This window comes from Daphnia carinata, chromosome 5, assembly GCF_022539665.2.
Source record: "Daphnia carinata strain CSIRO-1 chromosome 5, CSIRO_AGI_Dcar_HiC_V3, whole genome shotgun sequence".
In the NCBI taxonomy this organism is placed as follows: domain Eukaryota; kingdom Metazoa; phylum Arthropoda; class Branchiopoda; order Diplostraca; family Daphniidae; genus Daphnia; species Daphnia carinata.
Window position 1 is genome coordinate 3,821,214 of NC_081335.1, and position 23,264 is coordinate 3,844,477.

Genomic DNA, 23,264 nt, shown 5'->3' on the forward strand with positions numbered 1-23,264 from the left:
GTGTTTTCCCCGTAACTTAAAGCTTCAGGGTACGTCGTTTTTGCTGATCTATTGTATTCGTTTCTCTCATCTTTCATTCCTTTATTCAGACATTCATTCATCCATTGAGCATAATCTAATGTTTCGTAAGAGGGCGAGCAAGAATTACATCAATCAGCAACGGGTCGACAATTAATTAATATATTGTTTTTGTGAAACAATAACATTAATCATCTTCATTGTATATAGGAGGAAACATGAACAAACATATCCACTCTTCGCTGCTCCGCCATCTTTCTTTTTTCTTTTTTTGCCTCGACTAACCGACAACGATGAGAAACCAACCATTGAAATAACATTGAACATCATTTGCATTGCAACAGATGATCGTTATATAGACGATGATAGTTAATTGTGGGGGCAAAACAAAAAACAAAAAATGGATCCTAAATATCGAACATTTCGTAAAGCACTATTGACCCACAATAGCTGAAGAAGACAAACAGGATATGGAGGAAGGTCAGGAAGAACAGAGAAAGAAATCAATTACTCGTCTCGTCTGTAATTAACGATGTTCTATAGGAAGTGGCGAGCTGGTTTCAACTGGTGCAAATGAACGACTTTGGCGTCTGTTCTTGTTTATCAAGATTTTTGTATGCCGTGCACAAATTGCACGATGAGGACATTTCTGTTGAGAAATGGGATTTATCTTTTCTTTAAATGTTTAAAATTCGTTTTTGTTTTTATGTTTAGATGAATCATATGAAAACTTGTTTTTTTTTTTATCTCACTGAATGAAAATGAAACCAAAAGCAACGCCTTTCGTAACAGGAAGAACTTTGTAAATGGAGCTGTTCACAGCAGAGGATGAGACGTCAATTTTCTTTCTTTGTCATTTTTTTTTCTTTTTCTTTTTTTTTAAGAAATCTACACATCTTCGAATTCATGTTTTAAAATTGACTAATATAATTTGATGTAAGATTAACCTAAAATCAAAACAAGGAAGAGAAAAAAAAAATAATAATTCAAATAGTTAGACCGGGATAATCGCCTATGTTTGAACTGCTCTTGTTGCATCTTCACTGGATTTCAGTTGTTTCATTTCACCTAATAATAAACGAAAACACAAATTAATTAAGAACAAAGAAACTCGATCTTCCTTGAAATAGAAGACCACATGAAGCGGACAACGATGCGATTCTATTTCCGAAGGATATCCTCCTAGGTGTTTTATTCGCATGCATTGCCCATCAATTGGACCGTTATTTGTGCTATGTTTACCTCCTGTTTTAGCCTTAAGGGCGACTTCTTTGCGCTTGGCCCAACGTCTGACGCACGGCACCATGAACGAAATTGCCGACGAGATGAAGAGGAAGACTCCGGCGAGCCAAAACGGAACGTCGTAGCTCTGCGTCATATCAAAGACGGAACCTCAAAAATGAACCGAATTCAAATATAAAAAGTCCGACAATTCATTCAAAAATGATATGTTATTTCAGAATACCTGCAAGTGGGGGTCCAACAATAGCGGCCACACCTCTCAGTAAGCACAAGAGTCCAAATGCGTTGGTGAGTTGTGCGATGCCCAGCAAATCGACGAGGACAATGGAAGTGAGGGCAATGAAGGCCGCTGTGCAACCCAAACAAAATCCGTTAGCAAAACGAAAAAGTAATATGAAATTCTCTGAATGACGTACATGAAAAGAGGCCAAAAACGCCCGAGGCGATGCAGAATCCGACGTAGTTGCTACAGAAAGGAACGCAGAAGACGGCCACACCGCTGACTGCGATGCAAACATTGGTGACGAAGAGGGAATCGACGGCCGGGAAGTCTGAGATGTACCCGGAAATGAGACGGCCTACCGTGTTGGTGATGCCAATAATTGACAAAAGGAAGGCGGCCGTTTCCTCATCAATATCCTGGAACGCAAAAAAGGAAAAAATCAATGAACGAATTAATTCAATTGCGTTTAACAATATAGACACGCACTTTAGTGGTGGCCGCGTCGATGATGTAAACAAACGGGACGTAGAATCCCAACATGCCGAACACGTTGGAAACGCCGAGGAAGAGGAAGACGGGATCTTTCATCAGCGAGAAATCCATGAGGCCGGATATTTCTTTTCGAGTCGCTTCCGGTATGCAAGTGCAGCAACCGCCCCTGGATTTTTGGCCTTGGCCACCTTTGCCCGCCTGCACGGCTTTCGGGATAGAGACGATACTCTGGCGGTAGGAGGCCAACGATTTTTGGCTTTGATATTCAGGTAGATTGGTGACGCTGCCCGTGTAGAGGACGTCTTTGCGAGCCAACGGACGGGCGGCTAAATCTTTCTTCGATGCCGATAAGCTGCTGACATCATCTTTGCTGCCACAAGCGCCCGAACGGCGCTTTAAATTGCTCGCTTCACCGTTCGATACGCTGTTGCGGCTTCCTCTTAAAACGGCCGCAGCTTTGACTAATCATCAAAATTAAAAATGTAGATCAACATGTTTTTTTTTAACGAACGGACAATTTGATTACGTTCGTCTAAGAGTTTGTCGCCTTCTTTGGGGTCTTCCTCTAAGTTATCCTTGAGCTGCGCGTTTTTCATTTGTTTATCTTCCTTCTTCTCTTGTTGGGCAGCATCGCCATTGGCTGGATCGCTTTTTGATTCACTGATGGTCGGCATTCGTCCAGCAGAATGGGCTCCGGCCAGCTAGATATTTCCGAACAAAAAAACGAAAAGTTTAAATGCCGTATGAGAATTTCTTCTGCGTGTGTGTGAAACAGATGTCACTGCTGAAATCACCTCATCCAGATCGAAACTAGAGTGCACTCCAGGATCGACGTTGACAGGCACTTTGAGCCTTTTTTCGTACGAGCCGTCGGCCAACTGGACCATGAAATATTGAGAGCCCATGAGAGAGCCACGCTCCAACTGTGCGGCTTTATCTTCGGCCATCCGCTGCAACAGGGGCTTGCACTTTTTCTTCGGCGCTTCAAGAGGCCTCATCAGCGAACCGAAAACCTGAACATTTTTTTCCAGCCAAAAATTATTATTCAATTTTATATTTGGTCACTAGAAAAAAAAATCCAAACTCACGGCGCAGTTGAAGATGATGCCGGCCAGGATGAGATTAGCTCCTTTCCAGTCGTAGTGTTGGAGCAAAAGGGAAGCTAGGGGAGCGAAGACGAAGGTACCGAATCCTGATCCGCACACAGCGATGCCAGTGGCCAGGGCACGCTTCTTCTCAAAGTAGTAGCCAACGGAGACGATGGCCGGCAAGTAGATGAGTCCGAATCCAATACCGCCAATGATGCCGTAAGTGACCATTAACATGGCCACCGATTCGGAGAGGGTGGACAGAGCGAAGGCGACCATGCCCACTACGCTGCCCATAATACAGGTGGTCCTGCAGCCGAATTTATTGGTGAGGGCGCCGACGATGGGCCCGCAGCTGAGGTAGACGCCGGCCAGCAGTGACCCGACCCATGCCACTGTTCCTTTGCCTTCGTTGAAGTAGACGACGAATTTCGGAAGGAAGACACCGAACGTGTACGCGATGCCGTCCACGATGAGATTGCACAGGAAGGAAGACATGACGATGACCCATCCCCATCCACCGTCCGGCGGAATTGGAATATCGTGGACCTGAGCATTTTGTTTGGCGCCAAAGTTCAAAATGACTTTAAACTTTTTATTTCAGGATTGCGTGCCGCTTGTTAGAATTACCTCACAGATGTCATCACCGTCGCATTCCGCCGCGTTGGATTCGAGATCCGCTCCTTTGGCATCTTGTCTGCTCTCCCCCTTCTGAATTAAAGAAAATACATTTTCAAAAATTAAGCCCCAACTGGAAGTCAAAACATTATTTCTTTAAAAAAAAAACCTTAGCATTACGGTTACTGGGCAACCATCACAGCGCTGTGTGGAGGGGGGAGACGTACAAAAGAGGAACATTCCTTCTCCCCCTCTACCCCCTACTGTCACTTTTCTTTTTCAACTACGGTCGCATGACCCGGATGACCCTTTGCTCTAGGCAATAAAGTCTACATCCATCAGAGGGGGGAAAATACAATTAAAAGGGGGGGGGGGGGGGGGACCACGGCCTGTACGTTTGTGCTTGTAATAAGATCTGTTGTACGGATAGCACAGTGACCCTGTCCTTTGTGATCGACTGCCTTTTGCAAACTGCGCAATCCGCCCGGATGAAATGCAACGGAATGATTGATGTAATCACTACGATTGCCCTACGCCAGACAACTTTAAATCTACATACGATGGCGTAAGGGGAAGACATTTTCAATTTTTCTTTTCTTTTTTTTTTTTTTTTTTTTTAGGAAAGAAGATTTAAGCTGTGCGGATTTGGATTGCGTTTGACAGTGGGAAAGACGGTGGGAAGGAAGCTTGAAAAATCTAAAAAGCTACTGGGATTTGTCAAAAGTCTGGTGAGATTTCCTGTCGGTGTTGGTTAAAGTTAACCTACTTAAATATCAGTTAAAACAAAGCAGAATGGGGAAGGAAAAAAAAGACCTGACTAGCAGAGAAATGCAAACGCGTTTGATCACACGTCGTCAAATTCCAATGTTCTCATAATGATAAGCATAGAGTCGTGGTATCAAATGCTGTGTGTGTGTGTGTATGCAACCGGACATTTGGCCATCATTAAATTACAGCAACTCAAATAAAAAAAAAAATTCAAATCAGCATGTGACTCTGGGCTCTTCTCCATCTTAACGCTGTTTTAATTCAATCAACTGCGTACCCATTCAAATTCGATGCCGAAATAATGGCCACACAGTCGGATGGCCGTGAGCGTGTTCCAGTGCTTTTTGCTCGTCAAGTCATTCGATACACATGAATTTCGAATTTTCGTTTCGTCCCCTTCTTTTGTTAGCTGTTATTTAGCTTCTGAACAATTTTTGGCCGCTGGCTAAAACAAACCTATCGTATAACATTAGGGAGGGCGAAGTGTCTGGCCACGATAACACAAACGATGTACATAGAATGACTTTGACCTGTTGTTTTTTCTTTCCCTCCCAAAGTTTTCACCTTCGAATCGAGTAAATAAGACGGGAAACAAATAAAATTTCAGAAATTGTTGATGGGCAACGTCGGATGTTGGATGACTTGGGTTCAATCACGTGCACTTTCCGTGGTTAGCATGTTCGAATCGGCAGGTAAAAGGGCACGTTTTGTAACGAACACTATACCCTTGTTTGTTTGTTTTTCCATTTCTCGGGATTGTCCTTGTCGTTATTTTTAAAAAAAGAAAAAACCTTAACGTGAATCGCTTTCACAATGATTTGTTTCGCCGAAAATAACCCAACTATTCTATTCCACTTTGTTGGAGGATATCCATTTTCAATTGAAGTTGGTTAAAGGCAACGTTGGATCATGCCGATAATGAAAGAAACCCCGCAATTAGCCGCTTGCGTCCGTTCTTTTATTTTTTAATGAGCGGAATCAATGTATTCCGCATTTCTTTCCTGTATCGCTATTCTTTATTCTAAAGATAACATTCAAAGGATTTAACGAATCAACCAAGAAGGATAAAAAGGTTATTTTTTTTTTAAAAGAAAGCCGGTACAAATGACTTGGTCGACAGCCATAGACATTAAAAACTTGGAACCGACATTTCAAAAAATATTCTTGTTGGCATGGAAACCCCCCTCAAAAATAAATAATGAATTATACAATTTCTATTTTTTTATTAAAATATACAGGAAAGTAAAAAAAAAAAAACCGGTTATGATCGTGATTGATCAGCCGGGAGCTGGGCCGTTATATGCCTCCCTCTTTTCGAGAGCCTACCGTCTAACTGAAATCCAGCTAAGGGTGAAAACGAACGAAAGCATATCTCCTACGATAAAGCTAAGATGCAAAATAAACAATTTCTGAATTCTCTCACCTGTTTTTTATCTTCTCTCGACATTATTTGAGTTCTTTCTCTTCAAAACAACCTAAACCGATAGTTTACAGGGTTTACAGGGAAATAAGCGATTTTCTCACGTTGTGTTTAGGGAGAAAATGTTCACTGGGAAAGAAAAAAGAAGGGTCACTGGTTTTTTTTTTTCAGTTTTGCACGAAGAAATCAAGAGAAATTTACACAGTCGCACTGGGGGATAAGCTGAAAACGATTAAGGATTTTTAAACTTATTTATTTATTTTTTTATTCATGAGAAAAAAAAAATAAATGAAATAAATTAAAAAATATGTGAAACAGCGTGCCGACTGAATGGGGAATCGAGAGTGCGAGCAGGAGCTATAAGAGCGACCGGAACATCATGGCTGCGGCCAAACGACTGATGCAACTCCGCTAGTAATTCCGAGTCAGTCGTCGCTATCGAACGATGAACGGCGAGCGTGGACGGGCATCGTATAGAAGGGAGGGGAGAAAGGGAAACGCGTGTGCACGAAGTGGGAGGGGGGGGAGGGGACTGGTTTCCTAGTCACAAGAAGGCCCGACGCAACGCAATTCTAAAACACACATGCGTGCAGCGGCGGCTCCCGTTTCCATACACACCGGGGTCCGTTACAATCGGTGGACCCCTGGTCTACTAGCGCTGACAGCGGAAGCATTCGGAAACTAAACGAGTGTAATATCAAGAGAAAAAAAAACGGAATTATTGTTTTAAATGAAAAAATTGACTTGGGGGAGTGGATGACTAAGGATGGGAGATACTGAATTTCCTTGGATAAAGTCCATCAACTGTAAAGTCATCGCAGCAATTTTGTTTTCTTTTAATAGACTAATAATCGATTCAAACTTCTTTTTTTTTTTAGATGAGTTTGCTGGAAAAATCAAATAACGGGATGTTATTACTAACCCACATCCGGCCATTGAAAGAAAAGCGTCTCAAATTTTTTTTTGTCATAAAAAAAAATGTTTTAAATCTAAAAACATAAAAATTGAGTTTAGGTTAAAAACGAATGCTAGCGCTTCAGACAGTGTAGGTATCACTAAGATAAGAAATGTGTCAACTATTACGCATAAACACTCCCAGTCTTGTTACGTGCCACCATTCCCACTCACAAAATTTGCATTTCCACCCCAACACACGAGATGAAAAATCTTTAACATCATTTAGTTCTTAAATATTAAAAAAAAAAATTGAAAAAATGTGCTATCTGTTAATTTCGTTTTTTTTTTTTTTTTTACCCGCCCTCCTTCTTTAAACGACATTACAGAACCAGAAAACAAAAGAAATACCGTCGATGTCAAATAGTTCGACCGGAACCGGCAGCGATAGACAAGATTGGGCAACGGGCCAGAATCATATAGATCTCAACTTCATCTAAAAAAGAGCCATGCCATGCGGAAAAAATATATATGTATCAAACGTTGCTAAGGATTCTCGGCATTGGTCGGTGCCGATGAGACGATTGACGCGCACTTTATTGATTCTTTTTTAACTCGATCCATTCCAACAAAGTTGTGGTTTAAAAAAAAAAAAAATAAACCTGAGTCAATAACTGATGCCTTACAAGTTCTAAAACGTTTTTTTCCCCATTTGCTTTATTGATACAGTCATTTTCTTATTGTGTATCTTGAAAAATAGGAAAACAGTTTAGAAATTGAAAAGCGTTCGAGTGTGTACGGGGGTGGTGTCTGCGTCTGGCGTCCGATAGGTCACGCAAACTTTGGAACCTCGTGTGTCTAAGACATCAGGACAGAGTCGAATGAAGAAGCGAGGAACAACAAAATCTCGGGCCATCGTAATCTTATTGAGAATGAAATCAAACAAGAGAAACAAAAAAGAAGAAAGAAAATGAGTCGCTACTGTCACTGACAAACATCCTCCATCATGGAGCCCGAGAATGGCTTTTGTCCCTATTCTTTTCGCTTTGGAACAACTCCCAGTTTAGCGGCAAAAAAAAAAAGAGGGCAAATGTAATATCCTCTTTTGATATGCACACATAGCGACTGAACTAGATTTAACTTTAACAACAAGAACGACGAGGGTTGACCGAAAAAGAGAAAGCCCCCCCCCCTCAAAAGTAAAATGGTGCGTTCAAAACGCACGGCGAACATACCTACATAGTACCGAATTAGAATGTGGTAGGAGGCTCGCCCTTATGGGGTCACGCTATGCGTTTGTGTATACGCGTTTTATTTTTACACGAGAAGGACGCCAAAGAGAAAAAATGCCAACGGACGTCAGCAATTCTACGTTCTGCTTTTTTTTTTCGTGTGTGCGCGGGCTAAATAGAGAAGAAAAAAATTTCACGTGGGTCGGACACGCCGCTCTCGTTGATGACGACAGCAGACGGTTATTGTTTAGCGTGTTCCCACTTGACTCTTTCCCGTCTGCCGAACATTTAAATCATCCCCATCCATTAAAGCTGTCCCAATTGCATCCAATTTTTCGGGTAGGGAATTGAAAAAAAAAAAAAAGCTGTCAAGATCTTCAAATCAGATGATTCAAATTCAAGTCTAATTTGAATGAATAACGAGGCACTTATAAGCTAACTTTCACACCGCCTATTTAAAATAGCAAATGCTCACTCTTGTACGGACGATGAAGCCGATTTCTAGCACAATTGAACGATGATTGAAACACTTACCATCGTTGTTCTTTTGTTTCACTGTCTGGATTTTTGAAAAAAAAACGAGTGGCGTGGAAAAATAAAAAGGTGTTGGTAGAATTTTTGTGCCTTCTTTCTTTCAAAACATGACTCTCGAAACAAAAAAAACTCTTGATTTAAAAAAAAAAATCTGATAAAAATCAAAAGATTAAAAAAAAACGCACTTGATAATAACCGAACGCTCTTTGTTTGACCGCCCGTGCGAACGGATCGACGTCGTCGAACAGCACTGATCGACGACGCTCTCCTACACCAGTTTGGATCCCCCCTTTTTTTTTTGCTTTTTCTTTCTATCTGTGCCCATCCCTCCCAGACAGCACGGGCGTGATGGGATGTTTATAAGGAAATCAAAACGATGATGGGTGGAGGGGGGTAGCGAGATGGAAGTCAGCTGATGTGCGCCTACTTCTATTCAACATGCGAGATTTTCAGAGAGAATCTCTGGCAGCACGTTGGAAATCCGATCGAAGACCGTGACTTGCGCAGATCAAAGTGTGTGTCCCTATGTGTGTTGTAGTGCGTCAGTGCGTCGCCCAAGTATTTTTTTAATTTCCCGCCCCGATCCGTTAAAGGACAGTTGTCCCTGTCGGGAGCTACGTCTACATAAATGAAATGACGTCACGAGTCGTCGGCCCATCCATTTGAATAACCATTGTAACAACCTCTTTCAGATCATTGCATTTCGTTTTGTGTGTGTGTGTACCCTAGCGACTCGCAAAGTCTTTCATCTACTTTGTGTAACAACTGAACATATAAATAACATATGAATTGAACAACCGAAAATCCTATTCTCCCTCTCTCCAACTCGTGTGCGGCAAACAATCGATCCGAGTCGCGCCAGTTGGAACCGGAATATTTGCTTATAGTAAGCGAGATGCACTGCCTTGAAAAATAATAATAATTCTATAACCGAACGAAAAGTGGATAACAACAAGCAGGTGAAGTGATGGACAGCATATTATATCAGCATTATTTATCGAATTTCTTTTCAAAATATGTTTGTTTTCGTTCGGGAGAGCGATGGCAAACTGGCTGATTAGCAAGGCATCTCGGTTCCCCATAAAAAAAACAAATGTTCAAATTGGAATGTTTAAAATATTTCAATTGTTTGATTGGGTTCATAACACTCGATTTCGCTTGAATTTCCTGTAAGCGTACCGAAAACGGAGAAATACGAACTACTTGGCCGTTTGTGCGCTCAAACACCGAGCTGTGTGTGTGCACATATCCGGTGACCGACGTCCCCATGCATGTGCGAGAGCCAACCATTCTTTGAGGAGGCGTTTATTATCGATTGACACGAGAGCCATGATGTCCCTATTCTCTTTTCGATCTTATGGATAACGCTCAAAGGCCCTTCGATTGTATGTCTTTCGACACACAATGACAGATTACAAAGTCGATAGTTTTGATTGACAAGTGATGTCGATACAAGCATAAAAATACGTTCAAAGGTGTTACTTGACGAATGAAAAAAAAAAAGTCAGTAGATCCCAACTGATTGGTCAATCACAAAGCAATAGAGTTGCTAGGTGGATCGGGAAAAAAAAAATCAACAAGAAAAGAAATTCATCGTGCAGAGCTGACACGACTAAATGACCGGCCAGAAATGACGTTGGTCTTTGCTGGCTATTTTCAAAATGTAGACACGCAAAAACAAACAACAACAGCCAATTGGCTCCTCTTCAAAAACCGTAACATCTTGTGACTTTAAAAGTCGCTTTCTTTGCACAAGACGCGTGGGCAAAAGGCAAGGAAAAAGGGAGGGGGGCGAAAAGAAAATGATGACGCAATAGACACCCACACTACCCCCTCCCCCTTCGAGTTTTAATATCGATGACGAGTAGTGACCGAATAGACAAGGAAGAAATACAATAGCGGAGGAATTAACCGCGGGACGGGGGGGATTGTGAAGGAAATCTTATTGAGTAGTGGGAAGATGAATCACGTAGGATCTCTAGGGATTCTTTTCCCAATCGTAGCAATGGTAAACGACACGCGAAAATCAATAGCTATAAATTTTTAGACGAAAGACGGGGTTCTTTTTTTCCTACGCCAAAAAAGGGAAATCGAAAGCGGCCAAGATTATGTCACTGTATCGAACAAACTATAAATTATTAAGGCTCATCACGTATTGATTTTCGAATAGATTACTTCTAAACGAAGGCTAGGTGGCAGCATTGGCAAGGCCAATCGAGGATTTCGAAAATTCAGACGTGCACGCTTCGACTTAACACGAGACCCATGAAAATTTAGATTTTGCATGTAATAGTAGATCATCGGTTCAGTGATTCAAAAAATGGGAAAACCTGAATCGAGTACCGTTAAAATTAAAGAAATTTTTTGAGAAACTGACAAAATTTGCCTTTGATCACTATGAGTGCAAAAATCTATTTCATATTTTTGAGTTACAAATATAATTTTGCTGTGTGATGCTAGTGACTTCAGGGGGAACCATCCATTACTGTTGCAAAACTATACTATTGTGAAATTAGGCAAACTCTTCTCACCGTATCAATCTGCTGCTTCCTGATGTACAGTGATTGCCATGCCACCTCCTGCTCCTTCAGGTTCCTCATCATAAACTTCTTCAAGCTCCTCAGGACGAATAGTAATAGCATGGAGTGATCTCGGTTTGGGTTGGAAGCGATGTAGTTCTATAGCCTGGGACACAAAAATTCATATTTTATTGGAATTCAAAAACAAAAAACAAATATCAAATACCTTTAACTTCTCCTCAGCTTGAATTTGCAATTGCAAGGATTCTTCAATCGGAATAGGCTTAACACCCTCATCATGTTTCCACTGTGGTGGAGTTGCAGCAGTGTTTTCATCCCAATTATGGTGCTGTTTAGATGATGGATCCTGTTCATGCTTCAAAGTTTTGTAAGGCTTGAATTGCTGGTTTGGTTTAAGGTGTTCTACTTTTTCTGTTAAACGTTTGTAGCAAGGATCCTGGGTGTTAACACTTTTATCTGCAATTGCTGCAGTTTCCCTGTTTTGTCAATTAAGCCAACAGTAAATTTTTATTTTTTTAAATGAAACTACTTTAACTGCTCAATTACCTTTCGTCAATGACAATCTTGCTCAATTGGTTTGTGGTCAAAAGAATGTCCACTATATCTGTACTCTCATCATCTGGATTTGGCTGCTGATTGTTAGATTGTGACTCAAGTAATGAGTTAGCAGGATCAATTTTCCCTGTCCATTCCATTTGGTTGACATCTACTCTTGGGCTGGGTGACAATGTCATCCCCGACAACATTTGGGACAGTCCCTCTGTTTCTGTTTGATATTCTTGCAATCTTTCTTCAATCTTGTGATTGGTTTCAACAAGCTTCTTTCCTTTGTCAGGTAATTTTTGTAGAACAGATCTAAACAAAAATACATCAGTCAATATACATAAAATGTTTCTGCTGTTTGTTTTTCTTAACTTATTCTGAAAACTATGGTTAATTACACATACTTGTTGGATAGAATTTTATTGTGTCTCTGCTGTGCTTCAAGCAATTCTAGGTAAGTCATTTTTTCCACTTGCTTCATATTTTAAATCTACAATTTGAAGTACCAAATAATATCACAATTCTTTGAATAGTAATCTAAAAATTTCCATGGAACTTGCTTTAGAAACGCCTGTTTCGTAAAAACAAAGACCTTGAGACTAGTGATGGCTGGTTGGCGCTAAATACTGACAAAATGGCGCGAGCGCCCTCTTTTGCACAAAAAAAGCAGAATTTTCTATTCAAATCAGCATTCGCTGGTTACGCATTCAAAATTTTGTTTTGAAAGCAAATTTCAAGTTCTTCAATTTCTGATTCCAGCCATTACATTTCTCCGCATTCTACTTCATACAAGCGCAATCGTAGAAACGGCCGTGACCGTTCAAACACAGCGGTCAAACACATTACGGCACGTGGAGCTAAACGAACTACAAAACGGTTTTTTTATGAAAGCTATTGGCCGGAAAAAAGTATACGTCATACAACTACCATTGCCGAAGCCTCCGCATACAAACTGACCTGAATTCCATAGCCTCAGAGTACAATTGAACTCGTGTTTAAAACGGAGAAAACATTGAAATAGGTTTCTCCCGCAGATTCTTGCTTTCTCTGATTCACGTAACCGGGTTACCAGGTAAGTAGAGGAAGAGTTAGAAAAGATATGGAAAATGGGTTGAGGAAAATATCGTCCAAACGCAGCCGCAGGCGTGGCTACATGGGACTTTCAGTAGTGAACTTGACTTCCACTTTCTTTTGAAGACACGTGTAAAGCTTTCCAACTCAACCGTCGCTTCCAAAAAAAGTGAAGGTTTCGTTCAGACTAAATGCTACTCGTGGACTCTTAATTCAATGAATCATCAATGGATTGAAGCCTTGAAATGGCTCCTTCTGAGGCAATTGGTTCTTTGACCCCAATGTCGTCAATATGTTTCAATATTGTGAGAAACAAGTGTCTCAGAAGCTCGTTGACACATCAAGAAAGGCACATACTTCCGGAAAGGTCGCGCCTCTAAAGAAGTGATAACGTAAGTCGACAAGTGATAACAAAGCTACTAACTTTTCAGCTTATTCCTCCGAGATTGTGGGCGTGGATCGGTTCGTACTCGACGCTCCGTTAAAAATACGTCAAATCGTACAACGAAAGACGATGTCAATGACCTGCATGACTCCTCGCTCGCTCTTCAAATGCTCGACAACGTAATGGGCAATCCAATAGCCAATTCACGGAGCTGCCCTGAATACCGACTTCACTACATTGCAGTCCACTTAGAATAAGCTCTTCAGACACACTTAAGAACGCGCTCATTTTTGGGCTGTCGTCTAATGTCCTCCACGTGTGTAACCTGTGCAGAGGAAACAATAGTTCGCGTTATAGCGTGGCCTTAACTATGGATATGATAATCCTAGTAACCTGTTTCGTCTACTGTTATCCACCATACGTATACGGGCTTCGATGTTCCACGAGGAGAGGATTTTATTGTTTGTTTGTTTTTTTGTCTATCCTCCTTTTTTTCTTCTTCTCTGTCGGTCTCTCTTTCTCTAACAAGTCCCGGTGCGTCTCATGACGAATGAGGTCACGCTGCATCCCCGTGCAGCTGTTATATAAAAAGAAAAGAAACCCTTTTTAATTAGAAAAAACACATTCTTTAAAATCCATTATGTACAGCGCATGGAAAAAAAATGTCATTCAACTAGGCCACTTTCGACGATAAAACAAAAGAAAACAATCGATTATTCATCGATACGAGGGCATGTGCAGTTTCAGGCCCCCACATGACCTACGTGACGCAAGGCGGAGTTTACACAGGTCAGTAGTGGGCCCAAGAATCGAGATTTCAAGGCCGACTAACAACGAGCTTAGACCATCCCTAAGAATGTCAAAGAACCAATGTTTGTCACCAAAAGCTCAAGATAAAACTGACAAGAGCGTTAGACAGCAGCTAAAGAACATGCCGAGATCGATAAATGGTTGTAGGTGCTTACATAACAAACGGTCAAGTGCAATATTTGCATTTTAGTTGCTAAGCTACTATTGGTACAAGGTTCTCGGTAATGTTGTTGATACGTACCGTCGCTATCTGTTGAACTCGTTTGATGAGATCCGACAACACACTTAATGGGCAATGAGATTCGTAGAGGTCAACGTCAATTCCAGGTAATCGTGAGAGACGATAACATTTGCCCCATACCAAATACTGTGACCTCCACGCACCTTTGCAAACTGGCTCTTCGGTCTCCGGTTTTTTAGGTTTTCCTTTTTCGTCTCGCTATAACGAACACTAGACAAATAAAGAAAATTTCAATTAAATCAAAACTCCAATTATACAAAAAAATGCGTTCAATTTGAACTGTCCTTGCCTCTAACTGCTGAAATAGAATTCCACGAAGCGCTAAAGGGTTAATGGCGTAATATTGGGCAATGACGATAACATTTTCTTGTGCAACGTCGTCGATGCGTAAAATACCACGTGCGACTCAGAAGCCTTCGAAAATACTACGCACGAGCTTTTCTAAGATTGTTGTTTTGATTGTAAACAATGGAGGCGATGGAACGACTTTTGTCTTGGTTTAAATCGTCTGTTTCATCAGACGGTCACACGCCCAAATTTCAAAGGTCTGAACGAGGAGCTGGTGAACGAGGCTCAGCGAGGTGTATGTCCAAGTCCGGGTTCGGGAACAGAATTGTTCTGTTTCACAAAATGGAGGAGTGTGGCAGACGACGAGAGTCCGAGATATAAAAGCTCCCGGCTCTATAGCCTTGGTAACGCATTCACGCCGTACGTCGCCTAGCGACGAGCTGCGAGCGAGATCTAGTCCCGCAGCCACCGAGATCCCTACATCGTTTTCAAAACAATTCGGAATCGCTGTTTCTAGCTGAGTAAGTTCCTCAGCTGACTTGTCAAATTGCTTCGTTCTTAATGTCCTAATTGTTGTAACAAACATCCGCCTTGACTTTCTCATGTAATCACCACTAGACAGAAAAAACACAGGACGTTTTAATAAATTTTATCAGAATTTTTGCAAGTGAAACTTACCGAGAACTACAAGCTTCATGTCATCAAAATTCATTAGAAATAAAGCGCGTCTCGGTTTATTGATCCATTGGCTTCACAACTGTCGTTGCAGACGGGAGGTGCCTTGGCTCGCATCGTCTAACGGATACAACGTGTTAACATAAGAGGAAAAATGGCTGATCATTGTCCCTACCTAAGTAAGCTGGCGTCCTTGAATTCCGAGAAAACACACGGCGGGACTGCCAACAAAAGTGTTGCCGAGGAGAGATTGGTCCAACTTCTTGAAGGTATTTAATGCACATGTCAGTTTGCTCTAGTAGAATTACTCTGTTGAATAAGTTAGATAACATTAGCAAACACACAACAAGTGAGACTGACATCTATATTTGTTATTATTTTGATGCAACGATAATTCGGTCCAAAGGGCAAACAGTTCCCGTGGAGATGGGAAATTTGCCTACCGTTCCGCCGCCATGGTACAACCCAGTCAAGTTCCAGCGAGGCCAAGAATTTGCCCGTCGACATTTCGCGGGCATCTCTCTAGCCCACTTCGTTTCCCTCATCACTATGCTCACCTCACCTCAAATTCTCAAGGTACATCATTTCAATCGTAATTAATCATTAAAGATTATCTTACTGTTTGGTATGAAATTCCAGCCGCTTATTTTCACGCAAAAATCGGAGACTGTCTTGAAATCGTTCAAGCGCTACATTGGGACGGTGGTTCACGTCACGGCCTGGTATTTCGGAGACGTCTGGCAAAAGGATCATCCGGCTAGGCGATCCATCCAGATGGTGAGGAGTATGCACGATCACGCCTCCAGTCAGATGAACCATCCCGATCGAAGACGACAGGTAGACAACACGGCAATGGCCGGATGCGGAGAGCCTTTCGAAGATCCCTCCATGCTGGCCAGTCTTCAAATGGATGCTCAAAAATTGGCTGGCTGCCCGTATGTTGGATTGAGACGTCAACCGGCCAACAGCGATCAAGAAGAGCCTTACGTTTACTTCAATCAATTCGATATGGCTGATTCGCAGTTTGCTTTCGTTGGAGTCCTCGTCCTGTTTCCTCACAAGTTCGGTGCTACTTACGCCTCTGACGACGAACTCAGTGGGTTTATCCACTTCTGGCGGTGCATAGGTAAAATCGCAGGCATTTGTTATTGTTAATATTCATCAGTTAATCCAACTACTTAATCAAAAGGTTACTTACTCGGAATTGAGGATCGGTTCAACTTTTGTGACGAAGATAATCTGGACCTAACAAGAGACCTGTGCCGTCACTACCTGGACAAAGTGAGTCGATTCAATTATTTGCGAATCATTTATTCATAAAAAAGTTAACAACTTTAACTCGAAATGCATAGATGATTAAGCCGGCTTTTAAGGACGCTTCAGTTGAATTTGAGCACATGGCCAGGGCAGTGGCGAAAGGCGCGAGCTTATATTATCCAGGAGTTTCTTTCGAGAGTCTGTTTGCATACTACGCCAACGTAGTTGGACTGCCGGCCGCCAACTTTATTCACCACATGTCGTACTCACAGTGGTTCTACTATCTCTACTTGCGTCTCGTTTTCAGTGTCCTTTGCTGGATTCCCGGAGTCATCCGGGTGTTCAGTGGGATGACGCAGTTCTCCATTGGCTTGGTTGTGGCTCGTTCCAGCACTGCCGGTTGGTGGCCAAAGAGCTGGAAACCCCCACAAGTAGGCGGACTCGACGTGTTTTGGACTCTGAAACCCAGGGCAGAAGGGCTAAAAAATTCACAAACAAATCTAGCATTGAACGGCGCTTAGAAATCTCGGTTAGTTTTGATTCCTGAACTGGTAGGAACATGTACTCCAAAAGCGACTGACACCGTGTGACCGTAAAGCTAAGCATTAACAACCTCATTAATAGGTTTATAATCATATGCATATTAACTCTGCTACGTGATTAGCACGATTGTCTCTATCACACAAATCAGAAATGACTGCTACTGCAAATTTTTTACGTTGCACGCTAAATGTACCTAGTTAGATTTCTGAGAAATAACGTGCAATTTTTGTTGGCATTAATTAAAAGCAAATATTTATTTGATGATAGTATCTACCAGTTTCAAAAGAATTTCAAGAACTGGTGATTGCAGACTAACTGTTACTTGCAGTGCTCAAACCTTTGGCATACCCCTGATATTTACAATTGATTTCTCCATTTTGAAATAACCAAAATTTCTCCATGAATGAAACATAAGCTGTTGCTGTGCAAAGCTTGCAAAAAAACAAACTATCGTGTTAATCGTGTCATCGTATTTCAATCGGCTTCTTACAACAAAGTTGTTACTGGCGAATACAAAATGAGACATACTCCAGCTTAACCTCGCATAAAAATGGGGTAGGAGGAGGTGGGGTTAGGATGAAGTATAGACGATAGGATTTGTTTAAAAGTTATTGAATTTCGTTAGTTGTCTGAAATTTTGAAATCTTACCGTGATTTTCTGCCATTCGTTGATGTACCCGATGCACTTGATTAATGCGCAGATAGAATCACTCGACCTGAGGCTCAAAGCACTCAAAACGTGACACCAGAATAAAAAACTTCCCTTCCTTCACCATGCTTGCACGTGAATGATTTTCTGCCATCTAGCGGCCATTGAAATAAAATAAATCTGTTGATGTTGCTAAAGTAAAAACATTATCTTATCCACTATAAAATAAAACAATCATTTTTAAGCTCTTTATCCTGCATTTGGCATTCATAGAGCCGAGATTAAGAACACGACTGATGATTGATGTTTCGGTTCAAATTTTCCATATGAAAATTAAAATGCAATAGTCTATAGATACTGGCAATGTTTCTTTGTTTACATAATTTGACAGCATTCCCTGCGTCTGCAAAAACTCCCTAAATTGTGAATATCCATGTGATACAATCGTTTCTTAGCTATTACGGAGAAGGTTGATTGACTTCAATGACGCATTTAATTGCTGTCCGTGAAAAGTCCACATACGTATTGTTACCCAGAGTTACTGACGCTTAGTTGACGGTGCATTTGTACAGGTAATTTTTTATCGTAGTACCATAAAACTGTGTAGACCTAGACTAGGGTCAACAATAAAAGCTGTGTCCAACAAGGAGAGGGGACGTTTAAATGAGGCAGCGGTCGAGCCTGATTTAGTGGTTGGAGGTCCTGCCCCAACAATCATGTCATTAAGCTAGAAAGGTGCTTTTTCTGGACAATTGTGGCCATTTGCTTTTTAAATTATCGAGGCCTATTCCTATTGGTACCTTAAAGTTATCTAGTAAAATAAAAAACCATTAGGAACCCATGACCTGCATGCATGTCAGCCAAAGCTATAATGCTGTCTGCTGCTGTGTTTGCTATTCATAACGGATTCTATCTGTCAAAAATGATAAAGCTGTCTGTCAACCAAGGCAGAATTTTGACACTTTGCCCCAACTATTTGTTTCTTTTTCAAAAAGAAAGTTGTTACCCCTGCACATGAAGGGCACCTCTTGTTTTCAATCATTCTCATCTCTGCCCTTTGGTATTTAGCCTTGAACAAGCTTCTCTGATATTTCATTGGGATCCGGCACTCATTGTGTGGTGGTTGTTTCTTGGTTTTTCCTTGGCCCAAAAGTATTTGCTGAAATTACTAAATTCCAATTAAGCGTTCAAACGCTTGCTCATTTATTTTATTGTTTGACGTGTTTAGCCATGGCATCTGTCAATGAAGGATTCGTGGCGGACGAGGACGGAATTCACGAAAAGAGCCAAGATTTGGAGTCTAAAAATTCGTCACCCTCAGCGAAAGCCCGTCAAATCCTTGGCGCCGACATCGATTACTCTGCGGCACGCAAGGCGCCATTGTTCATAGCGACGATTGCCGGTAATGAGTAGTTGAGTGTTTTGTTGAAACTGCATACGTCAATTAGCAGCAATTTTTGTTTTCCTTTTATTGATAGCCTCGTGGGGTGCGTTCATCCTTGGGAGTTTCCTGGGATGGTCGTCACCCGTTCAACCACAATTGCAGCATACTCCGAATGCCACAGTGCCTCCTCACATCACGAACGAGGAGAGCGTCTGGTACGTGAAATTAGATAACACTCAGATGGCCATGGTGGGTTCATTCGTCAATCTTGGCGCCTTATTGGGAGCTCTCTGCGGAGGCTTTTTGATGGATCGTTTCGGACGGAAATTGGTCCTCATCTCTTTGTCCTTGCCCTTCGTCGTTGCTTGGCTACTCGTCGTTCTCGCCGTCGATCCCAGTAAACGTCAAATAGTTTATCTTTTTGTTTGTCAAACTAATCGCATGTGTTGACTTTGACAGGTATGTTGTACATTGGACGAATCTTGGGTGGGGCGGCCGGTGGCATAGTTTCCGTCGTAGCGCCCAGCTATGTCGGTAAAAGCCTCATTTATCAACACATATTTAAAAAAAAACATTATTTCCAATAATATTAAATGTTTCCTTCGATTTTAGGCGAGATCTCTATTCCCAGCGTGAGAGGCCTTCTTGGATTCTCATTCCAATTGATGGTAGTCTTAGGCATTTTGGTGGTCAGCTTGTTCGGCCTAGGACTCGATTGGCGATTGATCTCAGCCATCGAGGCCGTCTTCCCCTTCATCTTCCTCGTATCCGTGCTGTACATTCCCGAATCGCCTTATTATTCTGTCAAAAAAGGTTCGTACCTTTTCTCCCTTGTCTAGCCAAAACTATTCGAAATCTCGGCCGATGATTGCTAAATTTTACCAACCGGGAAAAAAGAAAATCGTTTTACTGACAGTTTTTCAAAAATTGATTTGAATAATTGCAATGTCTGGATTTCCTTTTTTTTTTTTCTCTTTTGTTTCCTCGGTCAAGAGCTTTCGATTAGTTTGTATTTTTTTCTTAAGCTTTCTAAACAGACATGTGGCAATCATGTGATCGCAAAAGGCCAGCCGATCGGAATCCAATGAATGACGACCTCGTAATCTAATCACAATAAATCCAGACGGAAAGCCCTGTTATTAGTTTTCGCTCTGCGTATTGGAACGATACGAAGCATCGTATTGAACAACATGGCTTCATATATTGCCAAATATTTATTCACGAGACTTGATTTAAAAATTTGGAAAACATATATATATATATATTTACAGGCAAATCATCGGAAGCGCGCGATGCTTTGAAATGGCTGCGAGGACCTGAATACGATATGGAGCAAGAACTGGCTGAAATGGAAGCTCGCGTCCGCATCGAATTGTCTCAGAAGAGCCGCTTCTCCGATCTTTGGAGTAGCTGGGCATGGAAGCCCGTCATGGTAGCCATTGGTTTGATGGTATTTCAACAACTCTCAGGTATCAACGCGGCCTTATTCAACGCTGTTGCCATTTTCGAATCAGCCGGCTCTGAACTGGACACGCTGGTTGCCGCCGTTCTCCTCAATGTCGATCAAGTACGTCGTGACGTCTCATATTTATCCCGTTTATTTTTGTTTTATTAAACAACATTCTTTTTAAGGTCGTCTTTTGCTTTATATCGTCGCTCTTGGTTGAGCGTCTCGGTCGCCGAACCCTTTTCCTCATCTCTGAGATTGGCATGTGCATTTCGATGTTTGCCTTGGGCGCGTTCTTCTTCATCAAAGAGGAATGCGAGAAGGAATTGACGGCCACACCGACATCCGATTGCCAGCAACAGGTGACCGTCTTGGGTTGGCTCCCGCTGACGTCGCTCATCCTTTTCATTGCCACTTTCGCCGTGGGTGCCGGCCCCATGCCGTGGCTCATGTTCAGCGAGATTTTGCCGGCCAGAGTCAAAGGCCCCGGCAGCTCTGTTGCCTCGTTCACCAACTGGTTTTTAGCTTTCATCGTCACACTCACTTTTGTTGACATTCAAGAAGCTATAGGAAGCTCCGGTGCGTTTTGGATGTTTGGCGGTTTCTGCGTCCTCGGCATCTTGTTCAGTATTTTCCTCCTTCCGGAAACTAAAGGCAAATCACCAGAGCAGATCCAAGCTTTCTTTGGCATCCATCCCGCCTGCTTCGTCTAGCGATTGAGAAAAGATAACAAAAAAACAAATTCTTATTACGTAAAAAAAAAAAATGTGTTACCTCACTTGGCTAAAAGGGAGCGACGACATGGGCGGGGAGAGAAAGAGAGAAAACTTTGTTTTGGGTTTATGTTTGCGCTCGTTTTTAATTTCTACTTTCTCCTCTCACGACAGAGCAAGGAGAAAAAGTCGCATGACAACGTCACAATCATGTTTCCACTTCCTTCTTTTTTACGTCCTCTCTTATTTTTGATAGAATAAATTTTTAACAAAAAAAAAAAAAATGAACGTTGTGACATTCTCTGCGTTCAACAGATTGTTTCGCAGCCTCATTAATTATTCTACATCCTTTCAATTTTTTTTCTTTTTAAAGTTTTTGGAGAAACTGTTTTATCATTTGTTCATGTAATTGGTAATGTTATTGAATGTGTCGCCTTTTTTTTTATACATACATTATACACATCAATGTCGGAAACTGATTTACATAATTTTAGTGAAGCCGATATCCTGTTACAAAAAAAAATATTTTGGTGCCTTAAACGATGATATTTTTCGACATTTTTTTTTTTTTTTTAAAGAAATACTCTTGCGACATTTTTCAAGTGTATTACGTGCGCACGTGTGGGTCAATACAAACAAATTATAAACATGTCGTTTTTCACGTACTACTGCCTTCGCTGGACAAACACAAGTGTCGTCCGACAAAGGTATCCAACTTGAAAAAAATAAGAAAGGGAAATCCTGGCCGTTCTTGAAGTCGCCTTTGCATTGACGTCAGAACGGGCTCAGCTTTTGAAATCTGTTTCTGTCATCTCGTCATCGCTGACCGGGACACACGCGGGAAAAAAAGAACGGTTATTACTGCAGTTAACCCTTGTTCTACACTCGTGTTTACACACTGTTGCACGTTCAACGTGATTCGCCAATCATTTCTTTTTTTTTTTAATATATTTTTGTTCTCCCCCACCCACCATGAAAAAATGACGAGCAAAACAAATCGGTTTTACACATAACTTTAAACTGGCTGCCCTGGAGCAACACGGCCAGATACGGGATCTAATGTTTTATTGATTTATTTTGAATGGAGTGCGGATTCATTTTTATGTGTTGCAGCAGCCAGGTAGACATGCAGAGATAAACCGGTGAAGCGAAATAGACAGGTAAGCCTTGTTTTTTTTTTTTCTTATGGTAAATGCATAAGAACTGCGAGATCTTGGAACGCTCTGAATAATAGAAAGGCGAAATGCGCGTCACCATGACATGAAACACCTAAACCCATAGTTCCAGTTCTCTCTGTCTCTCTCTCTCTCTCTCTTTTTTTTTTTTTATTTACTCTTTCAGCCCAGCGGGGTGACCCCAATTTCATTCTTATGATGACGGCGTATACTATAATAGCGGCATATATTTGATTTCTATACCGGACAGCAGTAATAAAAAAAAAAAAAAAGCTTTTTGAGTGTGTGACGTAACCCATTCTCCAGCGTCGACTTGTCTGGCTCGTGCCTATTGAATGAACCCTCTCGCTCATAAAAATTATAAAAAAAATGAAATAAATTAAAACGGTATACTACAAACTTCACAAGTTTTTTGTTTTTTGTCTTAAGGCTATTTTACATCAAAATTGTTCTGTTACCCCTTCGCATTATTGCCAGTCATGATCGTCCGTCTTTTCGGGAGCGGGGGGAACAATTGAATTTTCTCATTATGTTTTTTTTTTTGGTCCGGGTATGTTAGTGTATCGTACCTTTATTTGCATGGCAAGAGTATCGTACAATATTTATAGCCCCAATTTCTGAGCTTAAAAACTATCGATCGTTGGGGCTCTATGTCTGGCATGGTTACACCCACTGTCTGATAGACAGAGAGAGAATCATGAGATTGAAAAAAAAAAAAACAGTTCATCGGCTCTTGTTGCCTACATTGTATACACATCAATAGGGCTCGCCTGTCATATGCAACTTCCAACAAGGGCCCGAAGAAGGCTCTCCGTTGTCTGCATCGTTGTTGCTGAGGATCGTTGTCGTCTGCTTCGGCATAGAAAGAATTAAATAACCTTGGTTCAATCGAAAGATCATCCCCCCCCCCCGAAATACAAAAGGTAATCTAATATCTATATTGTCTGGCCTCTTTATTTCAAGCTGGCCTTCAAACTATGGGTTGTTTTGGCTTGTTGTCATTTCTCCGCGCTA

The 23,264-nt window shown here is 41.5% G+C and overlaps 4 protein-coding genes across 8 annotated transcripts; 2 read left to right on the forward strand and 2 right to left on the reverse strand.

The window, feature by feature from the left end:
* Positions 1-37: 37 nt before the first annotated feature.
* LOC130696591 (monocarboxylate transporter 14-like) lies at positions 38-8,686 on the reverse strand. 3 transcript variants are annotated; one of them, XM_057519681.2, is made up of 10 exons: positions 8,530-8,686; positions 3,694-3,774; positions 3,064-3,612; positions 2,770-2,988; positions 2,502-2,676; positions 1,970-2,436; positions 1,677-1,899; positions 1,484-1,609; positions 1,261-1,410; positions 38-1,086 (listed from the first exon to the last, which is right to left on the reverse strand). In XM_057519681.2, the coding sequence occupies exons 1-10, from the start codon at positions 8,530-8,532 to the stop codon at positions 1,031-1,033; spliced, it is 2,049 nt and encodes a 682-aa protein (XP_057375664.1). In that variant the 5' UTR covers positions 8,533-8,686; the 3' UTR covers positions 38-1,030. The 3 variants fall into 3 exon arrangements, with proteins under 3 accessions (XP_057375664.1, XP_059351470.1, XP_057375663.1); XM_059495487.1 differs by lacking the exon at positions 8,530-8,686 and adding an exon at positions 5,873-6,145 and having other exon boundaries at positions 3,694-3,771; XM_057519680.2 differs by lacking the exon at positions 8,530-8,686 and adding an exon at positions 5,873-6,145.
* A 2,378-nt stretch (positions 8,687-11,064) lies between these two features.
* Positions 11,065-12,093, reverse strand: LOC130696650 (uncharacterized). Its single transcript, XM_057519755.2, has 4 exons — positions 12,017-12,093; positions 11,616-11,924; positions 11,275-11,545; positions 11,065-11,214 (listed from the first exon to the last, which is right to left on the reverse strand). The coding sequence occupies exons 1-4, from the start codon at positions 12,091-12,093 to the stop codon at positions 11,065-11,067; spliced, it is 807 nt and encodes a 268-aa protein (XP_057375738.1).
* Positions 12,094-15,218: 3,125 nt separating this feature from the next.
* Positions 15,219-17,409, forward strand: LOC130696625 (uncharacterized). Of its 2 annotated transcripts, XR_009002674.1 has the most exons (6): positions 15,219-15,351; positions 15,489-15,658; positions 15,722-16,208; positions 16,272-16,363; positions 16,435-17,199; positions 17,380-17,409. XR_009002674.1 is itself a non-coding variant. In XM_057519725.1 (5 exons), the coding sequence occupies exons 1-5, from the start codon at positions 15,237-15,239 to the stop codon at positions 16,858-16,860; spliced, it is 1,290 nt and encodes a 429-aa protein (XP_057375708.1). In that variant the 5' UTR covers positions 15,219-15,236; the 3' UTR covers positions 16,861-17,409. The 2 variants fall into 2 exon arrangements, 1 of the variants encoding a protein (XP_057375708.1); XM_057519725.1 differs by having other exon boundaries at positions 16,435-17,409.
* Positions 17,410-17,942: 533 nt separating this feature from the next.
* LOC130696611 (solute carrier family 2, facilitated glucose transporter member 8-like) lies at positions 17,943-21,724 on the forward strand. 2 transcript variants are annotated; one of them, XM_057519704.2, is made up of 7 exons: positions 17,943-18,103; positions 18,760-18,933; positions 19,010-19,312; positions 19,375-19,449; positions 19,528-19,728; positions 20,187-20,482; positions 20,548-21,724. In XM_057519704.2, the coding sequence occupies exons 2-7, from the start codon at positions 18,762-18,764 to the stop codon at positions 21,073-21,075; spliced, it is 1,575 nt and encodes a 524-aa protein (XP_057375687.1). In that variant the 5' UTR covers positions 17,943-18,103; positions 18,760-18,761; the 3' UTR covers positions 21,076-21,724. The 2 variants fall into 2 exon arrangements, with proteins under 2 accessions (XP_057375687.1, XP_057375685.1); XM_057519702.1 differs by lacking the exon at positions 17,943-18,103 and adding an exon at positions 18,529-18,683.
* The last annotated feature ends 1,540 nt before the right edge of the window (positions 21,725-23,264 follow it).

Bases quoted from the DNA above. Each gene is read 5' to 3' on its own strand.
- LOC130696625 (XM_057519725.1), top strand. From the start codon at position 15,237: ATGGCTGATCATTGTCCCTACCTAAGTAAGCTGGCGTCCTTGAATTCC. The intron at 15,352-15,488 runs GTATTTAATGCA...TTCGGTCCAAAG, and splicing joins ATTGGTCCAACTTCTTGAAG to GGCAAACAGTTCCCGTGGAG. The intron at 16,209-16,271 runs GTAAAATCGCAG...CTTAATCAAAAG, and splicing joins CCACTTCTGGCGGTGCATAG to GTTACTTACTCGGAATTGAG.
- LOC130696591 (XM_057519680.2), bottom strand. From the start codon at position 5,896: ATGTCGAGAGAAGATAAAAAACAG. The intron at 2,677-2,769 runs GTGATTTCAGCA...GGAAATATCTAG, and splicing joins CTAGTTTCGATCTGGATGAG to CTGGCCGGAGCCCATTCTGC. The intron at 1,900-1,969 runs GTGCGTGTCTAT...TTTGCGTTCCAG, and splicing joins TCGACGCGGCCACCACTAAA to GATATTGATGAGGAAACGGC.
- LOC130696611 (XM_057519704.2), top strand. From the start codon at position 18,762: ATGGCATCTGTCAATGAAGGATTCGTGGCGGACGAGGACGGAATTCAC. The intron at 19,313-19,374 runs GTAAACGTCAAA...TGACTTTGACAG, and splicing joins CGTTCTCGCCGTCGATCCCA to GTATGTTGTACATTGGACGA. The intron at 20,483-20,547 runs GTACGTCGTGAC...ATTCTTTTTAAG, and splicing joins TTCTCCTCAATGTCGATCAA to GTCGTCTTTTGCTTTATATC.
- LOC130696650 (XM_057519755.2), bottom strand. From the start codon at position 12,093: ATGAAGCAAGTGGAAAAAATGACTTACCTAGAATTGCTTGAAGCACAG. The intron at 11,925-12,016 runs GTATGTGTAATT...ATTTTTGTTTAG, and splicing joins AATAAAATTCTATCCAACAA to ATCTGTTCTACAAAAATTAC. The intron at 11,215-11,274 runs GTATTTGATATT...TTTGTGTCCCAG, and splicing joins AAGCTGAGGAGAAGTTAAAG to GCTATAGAACTACATCGCTT.